This window comes from Diabrotica undecimpunctata, chromosome 4, assembly GCF_040954645.1.
Source record: "Diabrotica undecimpunctata isolate CICGRU chromosome 4, icDiaUnde3, whole genome shotgun sequence".
Classification (NCBI taxonomy): Eukaryota; Metazoa; Arthropoda; class Insecta; order Coleoptera; family Chrysomelidae; genus Diabrotica; species Diabrotica undecimpunctata.
This window is the reverse complement of record NC_092806.1, coordinates 63702158-63718011: the sequence shown is the minus strand read 5'-3', so window position 1 is coordinate 63718011 and position 15854 is coordinate 63702158. Positions and strand designations below refer to the sequence as shown.

The window sequence follows — 15854 nt, the reverse complement described above, 5'->3', positions numbered from 1 at the left end:
AGAAGTAATAAATGTCACTTTGTGGAAGTGGATACAATACCAACTCAAAACAATTTAGGTTCACAGTTAAATTATAAACTTACTCGATGGATTGATATAGTATCCTAATAAAATATTTAAATTGGGCTAATCATTTTATTTTCAGACTGCATAGAAATGCAACTATCAAATATAATTAACTATCTAGTCAAATATTAAGATTTTCATCTCACGTGTATGTTCGAAAACGAGGCCAAAAAATTCCCGCGTATGCGTTTCTCGCATGCGGCAAACCATATCCGACAAGACCTAATTACTTTCGACTGGCGATCAGTAACTGTCAACGATTTTGAAAAGGACGCTCCAACGAACTTGAGACTTCTTTTCAAACTGAGCACTATCACATTTTATCCTAAACGTAAACTAAAGTTTCATGTGTCCGTGTTTCATTTTAACTCGAAACACATGTCGACAATTAATAGGTTTGTGTTTGCTGTAATTCGAATGCCGCCTACAAGTTGAGTTGTTGATGGAATTGATAAGCGATTGCTTGTGAATCGATTGACGTAAATAATTGTGACAGGAAAAACGAAAAGGTTCAGTTTGAACGAAAGAAATTATTAAGCATGCTTATAAATATGTCTTAAACAGGACTGAAGGAATACTTTTGGGAACATATATCATTGAACTATTTTAATAATATTTAAATATATAGTTTAAAAATGAGTGGCAAGATTTGTAGCAATAAAAATATTACTACTCAATAATAACTTGACGAAACAGAGTGTAACGTTTCGACTTGATTCTGTTGCGCTTTGTCGATATTTTGTTGTATGTTATTACTTTATTTTTCATTGATAGTTTTAATTTCTGACCTATTATTTCACGCATTTTTTCTAGTTTTGAACACACAGTGCGTGCTTTTTAATTATGGAAACATAGAGATATCTGCGACATCCCGTATGATATAGTAAAAAAAGTGTGATTATGTATATTAGATGGACCAGCGATTTAAAATTTTATATTTTCGACGTTATAAAAATAAGTTCAGTTATAAAAAATTATTAATAATTAAAAAAAAATTAAAAGTGGTGTTCAATATGACTAGAGTATGTTTCAACTGTAGTGGCGGAAATTTCTAGGAATAGTAAAGCCTCACCAAACAAAGCAGTAGCGTTCCACAAAATACTTATGATTTAAATCAAATTGTTAAAGATGGGTACACACAATTTATTAAAGAATGATATTAGATTATATTTTTGGCAATATTGTACTACATTTTAATACATATTATTATAATTTATCACATACATATATTGTCTGTATGTGAAACCATAGATACGTATTACAGATTACAGAATTAATAAATATTAATTATAAAGATTGCTTTAACTTTAAAATCTTTATTATTTATATTATTACTCACTTAAACGTCACAAAGTTAAATAGAAGAATATACGAAATGATTGTAATAAAGAAAAAAAAATCCATACATACAGGACAGTTTGTAAAACTTATATTTACATAGATTACATAGGTACATCGTAATGTTAAATTATATTATTCACTTTCATAATCATATGCACTGTCGTCGTCACTAGAATAATTTAAATCAATCCTTAATTCTTCAGTAATTACATCTATGCGACGTTCACTTTCCAAATACTTATCTTCAACCTTGATAACATGTTCACACACTTTCTTTCAGTTATCTACAGTTACTCTAGCAAATTACTGTTAAACCAACATTTTTACGTCTTCTATCTTAAAATAAACGTTTTGTTTTGCAACTTCATTTTTTATTTGCGCCCAAACCATTTCTATAGGGTTCAAATCTGGATGATATAACGGAAGTTTTAAAGTAACATGTCCACATTCTTGCAGCTCTTTGTAAAATGTATATTGAATATATTCTTGTTTGTGTCATTCCATGATTTCATACAATTGCGGTTTTAACATTGGCGTTACAAATGGTAATTTTTTTTCTGTCAACCAAGATATCATATCCATTTTTTTAGAATTACTGGTGGGTGCTTCATTAATTTGTACAATATGATATGACGCATTATCAGTAACAACAACAGATCCAACAGGCAAATTGGAGATTAACTGTTTTTTCATATATTTTTCATAATTTTTTGAATTCATCATCATGGTAATCTCCTGTCTTAGCTCTTGACTTAAAAATCAAAAGGGCATTCTGTATGAAACCAATCTCCCCACCACCATGTACGATAACCAACCTACTTCCTTTTGAAATGTTTTTGAACAATCCTTTGCCACTGTCATCTGTTTCTCTATTTGGCGTAGTGTATCCTGCGTGTACATAGGTTTCATCAACATATACAATTGACTTACCTTCGCTTCTGCAATATTTAATTTTGTCCAAATATTTAATGCGTAGAGCACGAATATCATAACGTTCAATTAATAAACGTCGATTATCTTTCGTTTTCTTCCATTTAAATCCCAAATCTTTCACAATTCTGTAGAGAGAACTCACACTTCCAGTCCACTCGTACACCTGTTCAAGCCCTTTATCATCATCATCATCATCACGTAGCGCTACAACCCTGGGTGAGTCTTGGCTGACTGTACAACTTTTTTCCAATTTGTTCGGTCTACCATCAACCTAGGGTCAAACGGAAAGTTTGGTCTTTTGCCTGTGGGAATCTCCTCCCATACCAGTTTTACAAGTCTCTCGTTATGCAGTCTGTACACGTGGCCTGCCCATCTTAGTCGCTGTGATTTAATTTCTTGGACAATATCGGTATCATTGTAGAGTGCTTTTAATTCGATATTGGTTCTGATCTTATACTGGTTTGTGGTGGTGTCAGGATGAGGTCCGAAAATTTGTCTAAGTATATTTCGTTCTGAGCGTCTTTCTCAGCTTTTCTTCGTTTGCTTTGGTCATGGTTTGCGTTTCGCATACGTATTTTATTACAGGTCTGACGATGGATTTATAGATTTTTATCTTTAAACTTTTTGTAAAATTTTTTGATTTTATGAGTTTATCCAGTGCGAATAGAGAACGGTTTGCGGATTGGATTCTGTCTTTGATTTTTTCAGTAGCCTTTTATGCAAAAGCTTTAATAATACATGACAATGTTCAGTCATTGTCATCAAAGTGTTGTAGCTAGAAATTTTAGTGTATTATTTGACTCTGCGTTTGTTAACATATTCGCTTGTTGATTGATCCTTTCTACTGTACGTAAAGATACTCCAGTAGCTTCACTCACACGTTGTTTAATACTGGTTCGATTATCTTCAAAAAATAGTATTTGCATATATTTAAATACATTGTAAACTATTCCTTTGATCTGATCTGATCTGTTTACTCGTACTACACTTAACCATATTTATTCTACAAAATAGTTCTAATACGCGTGTTAACACCTTTCTTGTTGAGATTCGACAGCATAAGTAGAATAAATTACGAACTCTTTTGAAATCCAGTGACTAGAACTTCTGGGAAATAATTCTTATCAGTTTTTTGTATGTCCTTCACGAGTTGTTAAGGAGTCATTAATAATGACTTTATAATTACGGTTTTAAGGTTACTGATACTAAATTAGAAATTAACTTCTAACAAACTTTATAGAGTATTAATTATTAATAATGGTATTATAACCAATAAAAAGTTTGGTATCTATAGAACAATCTGTGTACAATCAAACTCCATTTATTATTTAAGTGAGTAATAATTTTGTAATTAGTGCGATTTCAAATAATTTAATTTGTTTAATATTGCAACGCCACTGCATGAGTCTGATCATAGATATTCTATTGTCTGTGCGATTATTTATTTGGTGGAAGCTACTTGATTGGAAATAAGCTATACATTGAAAACAGAAATTCATTCTAAATAAAAATTCATCTAACACTTTTCTAATCGTTTCTGGAGAAATTAGTTTTATCTCTTCTGTCATTCTGTCTTTCAGTTCTTTCTTGTCTTTCACCTCTTCTCGATAGTCTGTGGCCTATTTCCATACATTTTGCTTTTGAAATAACCCTATAAAAAATAATCTAGAGGTGACAAATCCGGAGATCTTGCTTACTATTCGATAGTCAAACTCACGAACGCCTCAGAGATAATGAGAAGCTGCTCCGCCTTGCTGAAACCAAATTGATCTATCCACGAGTTAAAGATTTATACAATCAGGAAAGAGTCTGGCTAATTCTAATTCTAAAATCAAATTTATTTATTTATTTTAATATGAAATTCCCTGCTCGAATTGTGATGGAGTATATATTGGACAAAGCAGTCAGCTACTTAACTCAAGAATACGTTCCCACAAATATGACAAAAAAAAAACTCAACCGTCCTCACAAAACATGAAAACGAAAAGAAACATAAATTTGATTTTGACAAAACCAAGATCCTAAAAAGTGAACATAACAGGAAGAAGAGGAAGCTTCTAGAGTCTATACAAATCAAAAAGAATAATAACCCAATAAATGATAAAAAAGATGTCAAAAATTTAAACAAGATATATTTTAATTTAATTTAAAAACACACAAAAAGATAATCTCAGAACGCCTATGATGTTAAAATAACTGATTGTTTAAACGATAAACTAACATCAATAAACAACATACTAAATTTAAAATACATTTTGCATGTAGTGACTTAGTGGGTCTGTCCTATGCTTTTAATATTATTTTAATTGTGACGTTTATGTATACTTGTTAGTACCGAATTTTTACATGCTTGGTAAGTCAAAAGTTTTACTTGTAAACCGTATTATGTCTTTGATAAAATGTTTTTTAGTCCATATTATTTCTTGAAAAAGGCATGGATTTCCTGCCGAAACGTCGAAAAAAAAATATAAAAATGTCTTAGTATCAAAACAAATTTTTTATGAACCTAAGTTCAAGAAAATCCACTAAAAAATATATAGTAAGGTCCAAGAAGTAAACTTAAACTATATATATATATATATATATATATATATATATATATATATATATATATATATATATATATATATATCTATATATATATATATATATATATCTATATATATATATATATATATATATATATATATATATATTTATACATAAAGTATATATATACATCGGTTTAGAACGTCTTTCGACGTTGTCCGATACCTAAACACCATTTCTTCCTATCTTCGCAGTCGTTTGTTGTTAAATGTCTTTCGCGCATGGACTTGTTTACGCCGTGTTGCCATTCTAATCTGGGTCTTCCTCTTTTCCGTCGACCTATCGGTTGCCATTCTATTACTTTTTTGGGGAGTCTTGATGCTGGCATCCGTTGAACATGCCCATACCACCTTAATTGTTTCTTCTCTATATCTTGAGTTATATTTCCTTCTATTCCCATACGTTGTTTTATTACATCATTTCTGATTCGGTCTCGTCTGGAAATACATATATATATATGTATATATACATATATATACATAAAGTACTCCTCTTAAAATTTACAATGTCTGAGGGATTGTTTAAGCAAGATCAATATGTTTCTAGTTATATTTTGTTTTACTGCGTTCATTTACAATTTCCTCCGATTTTAAGTATTTGTTTCTAATTAACTATCTAATAAAAAATGATACTACCTCTAACGCATAAAAGAATTCTAACGATTCATTTGCTCCAAATTATAGGAGCTGTAGAATAGATAAACAACAGAAATATAGATCTTTTTCCAAATCATTAAACTACGTTTTCGTTGTTTACCGACGTTGAAAGACGCTCGAGAATAGAATCCATTCTTCATTTTCCCCTTATCTCTTATTTTTATAATAGTTTCCATCTAGATATCGAAACTATAATTTCCTAAAGTAGTCGGTGGCGTCAGCCAAGCTATTATTTCTAAAAATAAGATAAAAAAAACTCGAAATTTGTTTCAGGAAACTAGTCTCTGTTCGAGATTGATTGATTGGACTGTGGAATGAACATTATATAAAAAAAATATTTTAGAATCTACGGTGGAGCAAAATAAAAAGCAAATATTTTTTTAGAGTAATTTCATATTTTAAGAGCGTAGGCGCAAAATTTCGGGCCAATACTTTTTAAATGGATTCATTTTTTTGAATCCTTAAAAAACTAATAAGTATTTTTGAAAAATTTAAACGCAGAATGAAAGAATACATTATTACTGAGGGCTGAAAGTCCCCGAAAACTTCTATAATGTTTATTTTAATAAGTTACAGGAGTGAAAAAAAAGAGAAAATTAAGTGTGATATCTCATTCAAAAAAACTTTTTGTTTATTCTAAGGGACTTTCGGCCCTCGGTAATAATGTAATCTTTCATTCTGCGTTTAAATTTTTCAAAAATATTTGTTAGTTTTCTCAGGATTCGAAAAAAATGATTGCATTTAAAAAGCATTGGTCCGAAATTTTGCGCCTACGCTCTTAATATGTCATTTATTTATATTTGACCTTTGATATATGGCAATTGACAGAGATTAGAGAAATGTACAAGACATCATCGCAGATTACATTAGAACATTATTTTGACTGAGAAATATCCTCAGATGGAGTGTATCAAAACCGTAAATATGAAAATGATAGGCCTCCAAGTGGCGTAATGACGAACATAATAAACTATGGAGGTGAACTAGTTAGTAGAGCATCTAATAAGACTATTTAATAGATGTATAAATGAATTTAAAATACGAGATTCATAGAAAATATCATTTAACGTCTTTATACACGAGAGAAAAATACGTGACCCTAAGAACTATAGAGAATAGTCGGTTAAAAGTACTCTTATTGTACTCTTTTGTAAAAGAATGAAAAACAAACTTCAAATGTGGCACAAAAGATAAATTAAGACCAAAGTGGTTTCAGTGCTGGCAGGTTTTGTGTTGATAATCTCTATTACACAACACATGGCAGAAAAGCGAAATTTAATAAAATAAATACACATTAGCTTTATATACTTTAAAATTTATAGATTTATAAGCCGGAAGGTAACGTACAAAAGTCAAATTTATGAGAAGCTTTGCAAGAACTTGAAAGTTAAGCAGACGATAGTCAATATTATAAAAGAAATATATTAAAACAACAAAGCATATACTCGTGTTAAAATATGTAATCAGCAGGAATATTTCCAACCAAAGGATTAAGATAAGGATCCAGTATATCTTATCTACTACTTAACCCTTATTTAGAAAGAGGTCTACATCAGTGAAGATGTAGCTATAAGTTATGTTCCTGGATGTTTAAAACTTATTACATTTCGCAATACATTCCTTCTATCTATCTATATATACAGCCCTTGCTGTTCAATTTTGGACATAGGCCTTCTCTTTCTTCTTCCACGTCTCTCTATTGTAGGCAGTTTGTATCCACTTCAGGCCTGCGTGTTTCTTCAAGTCATCTGACCATCTCATTTATGGCCTTCCTCTTTTTCGTTTGTAACTATATGGTCTCCAGTGTATAATCATCTTATTCCATCTGTCATCTTTCTGTCTTATGGTATGTCCAGCAAACTTCCATTTAAGTTTTGCTATCTGCGTTAATGCATATGTCACTTTTGTTTTGTTGCGGATCCAAGTATTTCTTTTCTTGTCTGATTACCTGATGTTCAGCATTTGCCTTTTCATGGCTCTTTGGGTATTTGCTATGTTTTCCATGTTTTCCTTTGTAAACGTCCAAGTTTGAGAACCGTAGGTGAGAACAGGAAGTATACATTGGTTGAAGACTCTTGCTGTTAAATATTGGGGGTATTTTCTATTTTTTAGTATATAGGAAAGTTTTCCGAAGGATACCCAAGCCAACCGTATCCTTCTTTTTATTTCTCCTACTAATATAGGAAATATACATATTCTTCTACTGGTTCTATAGTTGTTTGTGCAATTGTAATTATTAATTCTTCTGGTTGGTTGGTCATAATTTTCGTTTTATTATAATTCATTTGTAGACCCATTTTTGTTAATTCGCTATTTAATTCATCCATCATATTTTGCAATTCTTCCCTTTTATCTGTTATTTAAAAAACAATGTCGTCTGCATATCTCAAATGATTCAAGTATTGGCCATTTATGTTAATACCCCGTTTTTCTAATTGTAATTTCTTCATAACGTCTTCCAAAGCTTGATTGAATAGTTTGGGTGATATAGTGTCACCCTGTCTGACTCCTCGCCGTATCGTAATGTGCTCCGTTTGTTCAACTATTTTGATGGATGTTGTTGCTTGATCATATATATTGGAAATTAAGTCCGTATATCTATAGTCTATTCTCCCATTTTGTAAAGACTTCTTTACTGCCCAATATTCCACCTTATCGAATGCTTTTTCAAAGTCTACAAATGCCATATACATTGGGATTTGATATTCGTTGGCCTTTTCAATTAATATTAATATTAATATATTTAAATTTAAAATATTAATTGAAATAATATTTGAAATAATATTAATTTTCCTTATGGCAGAAAAAAAAAAACAGAATTACACTTATTGACTACGACTGTGACACTTTATAAAGTGAAATTCAACTAGTTTGGCTTTCCATACTACTATTTAATCTTTTTGTTGATTTAAACTACACTTTTTTAGAGCCAATACAAAATGTTCGAGAAAATATTAAAAATAAACTACCAGAATTTTAAAACTTAATTTTAAATCTCGATTGCCGAACTGTTGTAAAATTTCCTTTATCATGATTTGCTGCTGTATCTAAAAATATTATCACTTTCCAATTAGTTTTCCCCAATCTAGTTCTAATTATCTCAACAATAAACCTAGAAAATTTCCAATCATCAACGTCATTCGTGTTTTTGTTGATTTCAGGTCGCCCTCAGTGATCGATTAGGAGATTCTCGAAGAAAACGAAATGGCAGACTACAACGAACTCCCGTTCACTCGGATTCAAATAGGCCGCATTTCAATCACACATTTAAATTTCCGATGGCAGAAGAAGAAGCCAACAAAAAATTACATTTAGAAGTCTGGCATCGAGACAGGATTACAAGGTAATTCACCCTGTATAGTTTAAAATAAACATTTTCTTTTGATTATACCCGGAATTATTCATTTCATTTAATATCCATCTGTTATTTCAACAAATACCATTCATAAAATATAATTATTTACGCGACATCGACCACAAAAAGGTTAAAGCATCGTTAGAATATTTAATTGCGCTTTCTTTCACTTAACTAATAAAAAGTGTAATAAAATTAGCAACCGTAAAGCCCTCAAAGTAAAGCTTAGTGGGTTACACAAACTTATTTGACCTATAGGAGGCGTTAAAACCGTGGAAGCCGGCTCGGGGAGTATTGAGAACGACACAATGACGTTGTGGCGAAACCACAAAAGTTATTTCGGATGGAAGCGGAATTTTAATATGTATTATAAGTGAGTATATGCTACGTAATAAGAGGTTTTATGGTTTTGCTGTGGAATTAAAACATGGTCGAAAAAAGGGACGGCAACAAGGTAATAAAATTTTAATAAATGGTCAGAAATTTATTTAAAAAAAAATCCGCATTAGTTTTTGTTGACTAGATTTAACTTAATTAAATGAACCTTGTTCTTGTTTAAAATTTTGTACTATACAATTTGTCAAAACCAAGAGTGACTGTCAAAATTTTGTTCGTGGGCGCAGAAAGCAGACAAGTATTTGAAGAGAATGAGTTGAAGCACGCCGGGACTCGCGGAAGTTTACAGGTTAAGTTAACCTCTCCTACTAAAAATAATTACAACAATAGTTGTAAAACGTAAGTACAGAATTTAAAATACAAACATAAGCTTAAATAAAAACGAATAGAGAAGGTAAAATACAAGATAATATAAACAAATGAAAGGTTATATCTTCATTCAAGGTTTGAACGTGTAGTTGTGAAGAAGTCTTTTGGGTCCCCTTGGGTCGGTATGCCCTCAATTCACATGTCTCCACTATGTGTTCGATGGGTTGATATAAAGCACCAGAGTAGCAGCTGGAAGCAGACGGTTTTCTCCGTTTATGTAGGTTCCGTTCTAGTTCGATTAAGTGTCTTCCATATGTTTCGTAACTGGCTGAAGCCATCAGGCATAGTTATTGAACTGGGTCAATAACGTTGGATACTTTAGGTGGAGCTTCTTGAGTCCACAGCGTGTGCCATCTGGAGATAGTATTAAAATACTCTGCTGTTAGCAGTTGAGCTGTTACTATTGGTGGTTTTCTGGATGGAAGTGGGTTTGCTGCTAAACTCAGAATGTCTTTATGGATTGGGAGTTGTAAATTACTATTTATTTTCGAATATTATTTATCAGGGACTTTTGTCTTCGTATAACAGGCGGAGGTATATGACTGAGGATGGGAAGCCAATATAGTGCAGTGGTCTCGATGCAGCCGCTAATTATTCTCATTGAAATATTAAGCTGCGTATCCACTATCTTTACATGACGACTATTTAGCCAGACCGGTTCATACTACAGTGTCAGGTAGGTCCGATGTATATAAGTTAAAAAGCATCGGAGCTATTACTGATCCTTGAGGTAGTCTATTATTTAATTTCCTCTGTTTGCTTATGCCATTACCGTGAATTACCTGGAAGTGTCATAAGCAGCTGTCAGATCCACAAAAACTACAGCCATCTTTTGTTGCTTTTGGAAACCCACTTCTGTAGTTAGACTTAGAACTTGGTCTACGCAGCTTCGATTAAGTATGACACCTGCTTGTTCGATTGGGATATTTTCAAGAATTTGTGGGCCTATTCTGTTTAAAATAAGTTGTTTTAACAGTTTATAGCAGCAGCTAAAAAGTGCTGTGGATCAAAAGCTTTTAACTTTATCGTGAGGTTTATTGGGTTTTTATACAACAATTTGTGAGACTATTATAGGAAACAGAGATGGAGGATGTTATTAAGATACGAAATATATTGGCCACGTATTGAAAGTACTACAAGTTGCAGAAATTATGCTGATAATTGCTCGCAATACAAACTAAAAACTTGTTCTATTTTTTATTCTTCTTCTTTTTATGTAGACATGACTCTGTCTGTTTTTCAATGTGCCTCCTGTAAGTTGTTCCATTGTTTTCATGGTCATCTTACTGATATTCTTCCTATTGGGGAACCGTTCCCTGCCGTCTTTATTACTATTTGTTGTCATTATGCTTATATGATCGTTCCATTCTACTCTTTTATTTCTTACCCAGTTCTTTATGTTCTCCACCTTGCATCTACGTCGTATATCTGTATTTCTAGCTCTGTCCCATAGTGTCTGTTCTATTTCAATCGATAAAAAGTATGCCTGGATGATTTAATTGAACATATGGCACAAATAAAAAGATTAAAAATGATGAGCATTATTGTATAAAGTGATATATTTGTTCAAATAAATAATACAAAAACAGATTATTTTTAAAATAGTATCAAATAGTTTTTATTTTTAAAAAAATAAAAAAAAGAAAATAAACATTAATAAATAATTGAAATAAATTGAATTGAATAATTGAAATAAATTGAATTGAATAATTGAAATAAATTGAATTGAATAATTGAAATAAATTGAATAGAATAATTGAAATAAAAAATAGTTATATGTAACTTATTATTGCCGTTACATATCCATTCTCATTATTGAAATAACAACGATATGATTTGTGTGACCTATAAGAACAAATTGTTTGTAATGAGTTTAATTAAACGGTTCAATTACTTCTACATTTAGAAACATACTTTCAATATTGCTACGACTAATAATCGCAAAGTACCGGTCCTGTTTTCGTCCTGCAGTTGCGCAGAAGCCAGTTCGTGCGCCTACCGTACAGATCGATTCCCAGCTCACGGTTTTCCATCGGTTTTTCCATCCCATTCCATCCTCCAGCTCGTTTCCACTTACGTGGTTTTCGCTGCGCAACGAAGACCGTTCCATCGTACACGTCGACCTGCGAAAAAACGAAAGCAGCGCTAACGGCTTGCAGGTCTCGGCCACACAGTTACCCCTAAGACAATTGGTGCCGCGAAAATTACTCGGTTGTCTTCTAAGCGGGAGTTTTTCGATAATGCGTGACGATTTTTCGGGGCGGGTTGGACATAGTGATTGTGCGAATTGTGGTGGCACAGAGCCATTAGGATCTATCTAAAATGTAGGTCAAACTTTTGAGTTTATAAATTTTTGAGTTTTACTGCAGCAATATGGGACAACTTTTTTTAAGTAAAAAATTATCTTAAATTATCATTTACAGATTTATATAAGATATAAAAATTATCTTTTTTTTTTAATAATCACCAATGTATGAAACATAGTTTCTGATATGGTTCAATTTTTTAATAAATGTTTTAAAATAAATCGACGTGTAGGTTAAAATATTAAAGCATTAGCTCTACAGATAGTAGATTCGTAGTTTATCTGACAATATTTCTTCATAGCTATCTATTTTTTAATCTTCTATTTCTTTTTTGGTATTATTGTCATAATTATTACGTCTATTATTTTATTTCTGTGTGAACAACATCTGCAACTCCTGGAACTTCCGTAACTCCTATCACCCATGTTTTTTATAGCCCACATAACTCCTGTTACTCCATAACTACTATAACTTTTTCTTTCTGTATTCTATCATATTTTCAACTTCTACATTCAACTTGCTATTATCATTTTGGAAAACATTTTTTTTTTTATAAAGAATAGCGGTAAAAAATGGGACTCGTAGAATAATAGTTGAAGCTTTCTATTCTTTCTATTCTCTTTTAAAAGGAAATATATTTTTTTAGATTTGATACACATGATTTCAGCGTTGACAAATCTTTAAAATACGCGATCAGTTTTCTTATCTAATAAAATCATGTTAAATGGTACAACCACGCAACGTGTTCGCGAATGACGTAGAAGTAGTGTTAACGTCATTTTCCAATCTGCTAAAAAACCAACATGTGCTCCTAATTTAGGGTCACAATCTACAAATATTTGAATAAACCGGTAAAAAAGCACTTTTATAGAAAGTGGTATAAAAAGAATAATTTCAAAGAACTTTTCCTCTATAAAGAACAAGATCTCAAAACCCGGGAAATGGCATGTCAACTGTTTTCAGATCCCCTGAGTATTGTGTGCGTATATAATAACTTAGGCAGGCTATTAAGGTAATGAAAATGCTGGCATTAACGTTGAAGCGATTGTGACGTCTTTTTACTTAAACTTTGAAGGTAAAATCGAGACAATAAAACAACCAAAATGTTACACTGTTAGAATAAAATAACGTTGTGTAGTGAATGTAGTGATGTTTATAATTGTGAAGGTTTTTATTATTAGATTAGCTTTTTCTTAGATTCCTTCTTCTTTGATTGCCCCTTTATGCTTGTTAACCGTGTACTTGGTGTATATGGAAAGAAAGTATTTTTTTCGAATACTAACTGTATCATTTGTTTTGTTCTTTCTCCTTTATACTAGTTTCCTTCTTATTTATTTGTTCCAATTTATGCCTTTGTTTTTTTCTTCCTAAATTTTGCGAAATATGTAATCCTTTCCTGGATTCTCCCTGAGTGAATTTATTCTCAGTATATAGCGAGCAATATGTACCCAACATTCATAGGGATCTTAATGTTTTAAGTGTTCAAAATGATTAAAAAGTTTAGTGTATCCTAGTGAAATCACACTCAAACAAACTAGCGAATGATCTTGCCAGAAGAAAGTAAAAGGCTCAAGAGGTTAAAAACAGCTGACTAACCCACTAGATTTTAGCTTTAATTAGGCTTTTAAAATATTTTTTAGGTTAAAACAAATCTTATTTTTGAAAATTGAGTACTCACTGGAATACACCTACTGAAAAAAAAATTTCATGTTAGGAGTGATTTGTTTTTTATGAGTTTCAAAGGATATTTTTATGCTAAAGACTAAATCAATCTTGTGTTACAGTTAAAAGATTTATATATTTTGTAAATAATCTCATGGAAAAGCTTCAGCCGAGGAACCTACTTCAATACGATAGATGAACTCAAACTCTATATGTTACAAAATAATCTGTAAAAAACCTACTATGCTAAAAAAGATAAATGTTTCCTAAACTTACAATATTTATGATCAAAATAGGATGACTACAATTGAAATTATACATTAGTATCTTTGCCTAAATTTAAATATATTTAACAAAAGACGTCTAAAGTTATATCTTACGTATATTCGCTAATTTCTGGAGCATGATCCCGACATCATTTATAACTTTAGAACTGCTGAGAATGGCAACGCACAGAATAAGAGGGTACCGAAAATTGTAAACCGTGAACAGAAACTATGGCATAAACTAAAGCTCCAAGGAATGATTAGTATAATTCTTGACAAGTACGACAAATACGAATATCTTTAGTATTAAAAGCAATTGTTTATTTGTATATAAAATTAAACTTAAAAAAAGTAAACTATGATGTATAGAGCAATTCAAAGTATTTTAATTGTTGAAAAAGGACTTTTATAGATGTTGGAGCTGAACTTCTTTCCCAACAGAACATTTTAGTGGCATCTATCTTTCTTCTTTCCTCTTATCATCGAGTCCATACTTACATCCGTATGTCAGTATTGGGAATATTAAACAGTTGATCAACCTTATTTTTAGAGTTCATTAAATTTGAGTTTTTCAATATTTTGGCCATCTTTTCTACGACGACTTTTGTTAGATCACATCTACGTTTTATTTTTTTCTGTAGTGACCCTGTGTTTGTGATCAATGATCCCAGATATAAAAATGAACCGATCAATCGTGGTTATGTGTGGACGATTGTTATGCAGACTATCCACTATCATGATCTTTGCCTTTGATATGTTTAACTGCAGACCAAATATTTGACTTTAGTTTTCAACCAGTCCCATGAGGTCAATTAACTCTTCTTGACTATTTGCAAGAAGGGCTGTGTCGTCTGAAAAACGAAGGCTGTTTATTTTTCGGCCATTTATTGAGATGTCCTTTTCCCATCCTTCAACTGCTCTTCTCATAATATGCTCCCCATGTATATTAAATAATTGTGGGATCTTCTTTTTCTAGTGCCGTCTCCGCTAATAAAGGTTGGCTATAACCAATGCAAATTCATCCTCTGCTTTTCTTAAGAGCGTCTGTGTGTTTAACCCGGTCCAGTCGCGAATGTTTTTCAGCCAGGATATTTGTCGTCTACCAAGACCCCTTTTTCCTTCGATTTTACCCTTCATAATCAACTGCAACAACTCGTACTTATCATTTCTAAGTATGTGCCCCAAATATGCTGTCTTTCACCTTTTAATGATGGTCAAAAGTTCTCTGTCTCTTTTTATTCTGTGTAACACCATTTCGTTCGCAATATGATCGGCCCATGGTATCTTCAAAATTCTCCTAAAAAGCCACAATTTAAAAGCTGCCAGTTTTATCATTAAGTCAACATTAACAGTCCAGGCTTCGACAACATACAGAAGAATATATTGGATATAACATTTTACCATCCGATATCGGATTTGCAGATTGAGTCTTTGGTTACTCAGAAATTTCCTCATCTTCAAAAAGACTGCTCTTGATTGCTCTATTCTTGCGCGAATTTCTGATTTCGGATTCAGATCTTTCGTAATCTAGACTACGAAGTATTTCATTTTGTCCACTTGCTCAATATCTTTATTTTTTATCTGGATCCTTGTAATGACTTTGCCCCTCTTATTGATAACCATGGTTTTTGTTTTGTTTTTTCTTTATGTTTATTGTTAAACCAAACTGTTCTCCACTATCACAAATTATGTTTAGTAACGTCTGCAGGTCTGTTTCACTCTCAGCGATAATGACTGTATCGTCAGCATAACGGATGTTATTTATATTTTCACCATTTATCTTGATCCCTTCTGTACAGTTTTCAAGTGCTTGCGTAAATAACTTTTCGGAATATATATTTAATAGTAATGGTGAAATTACACAGCCCTGTCTCACTCCTCTACTTATCTGTTGCGCATCCGTGCTATTTCCATC

The 15854-nt window shown here is 31.8% G+C and overlaps 1 protein-coding gene across 1 annotated transcript in view; it reads left to right on the top strand.

The window, feature by feature from the left end:
• Positions 1–15854, top strand: part of PsGEF (Protostome-specific GEF) — a 204819-nt gene that overhangs the window by 17719 nt on the left and 171246 nt on the right. Inside the window, exon 4 of the mRNA XM_072529608.1 lies at positions 8747–8928. Within this exon, the coding sequence (XP_072385709.1) occupies positions 8747–8928 (182 nt within the window). The remainder of the gene's footprint in view (positions 1–8746; positions 8929–15854) is intronic.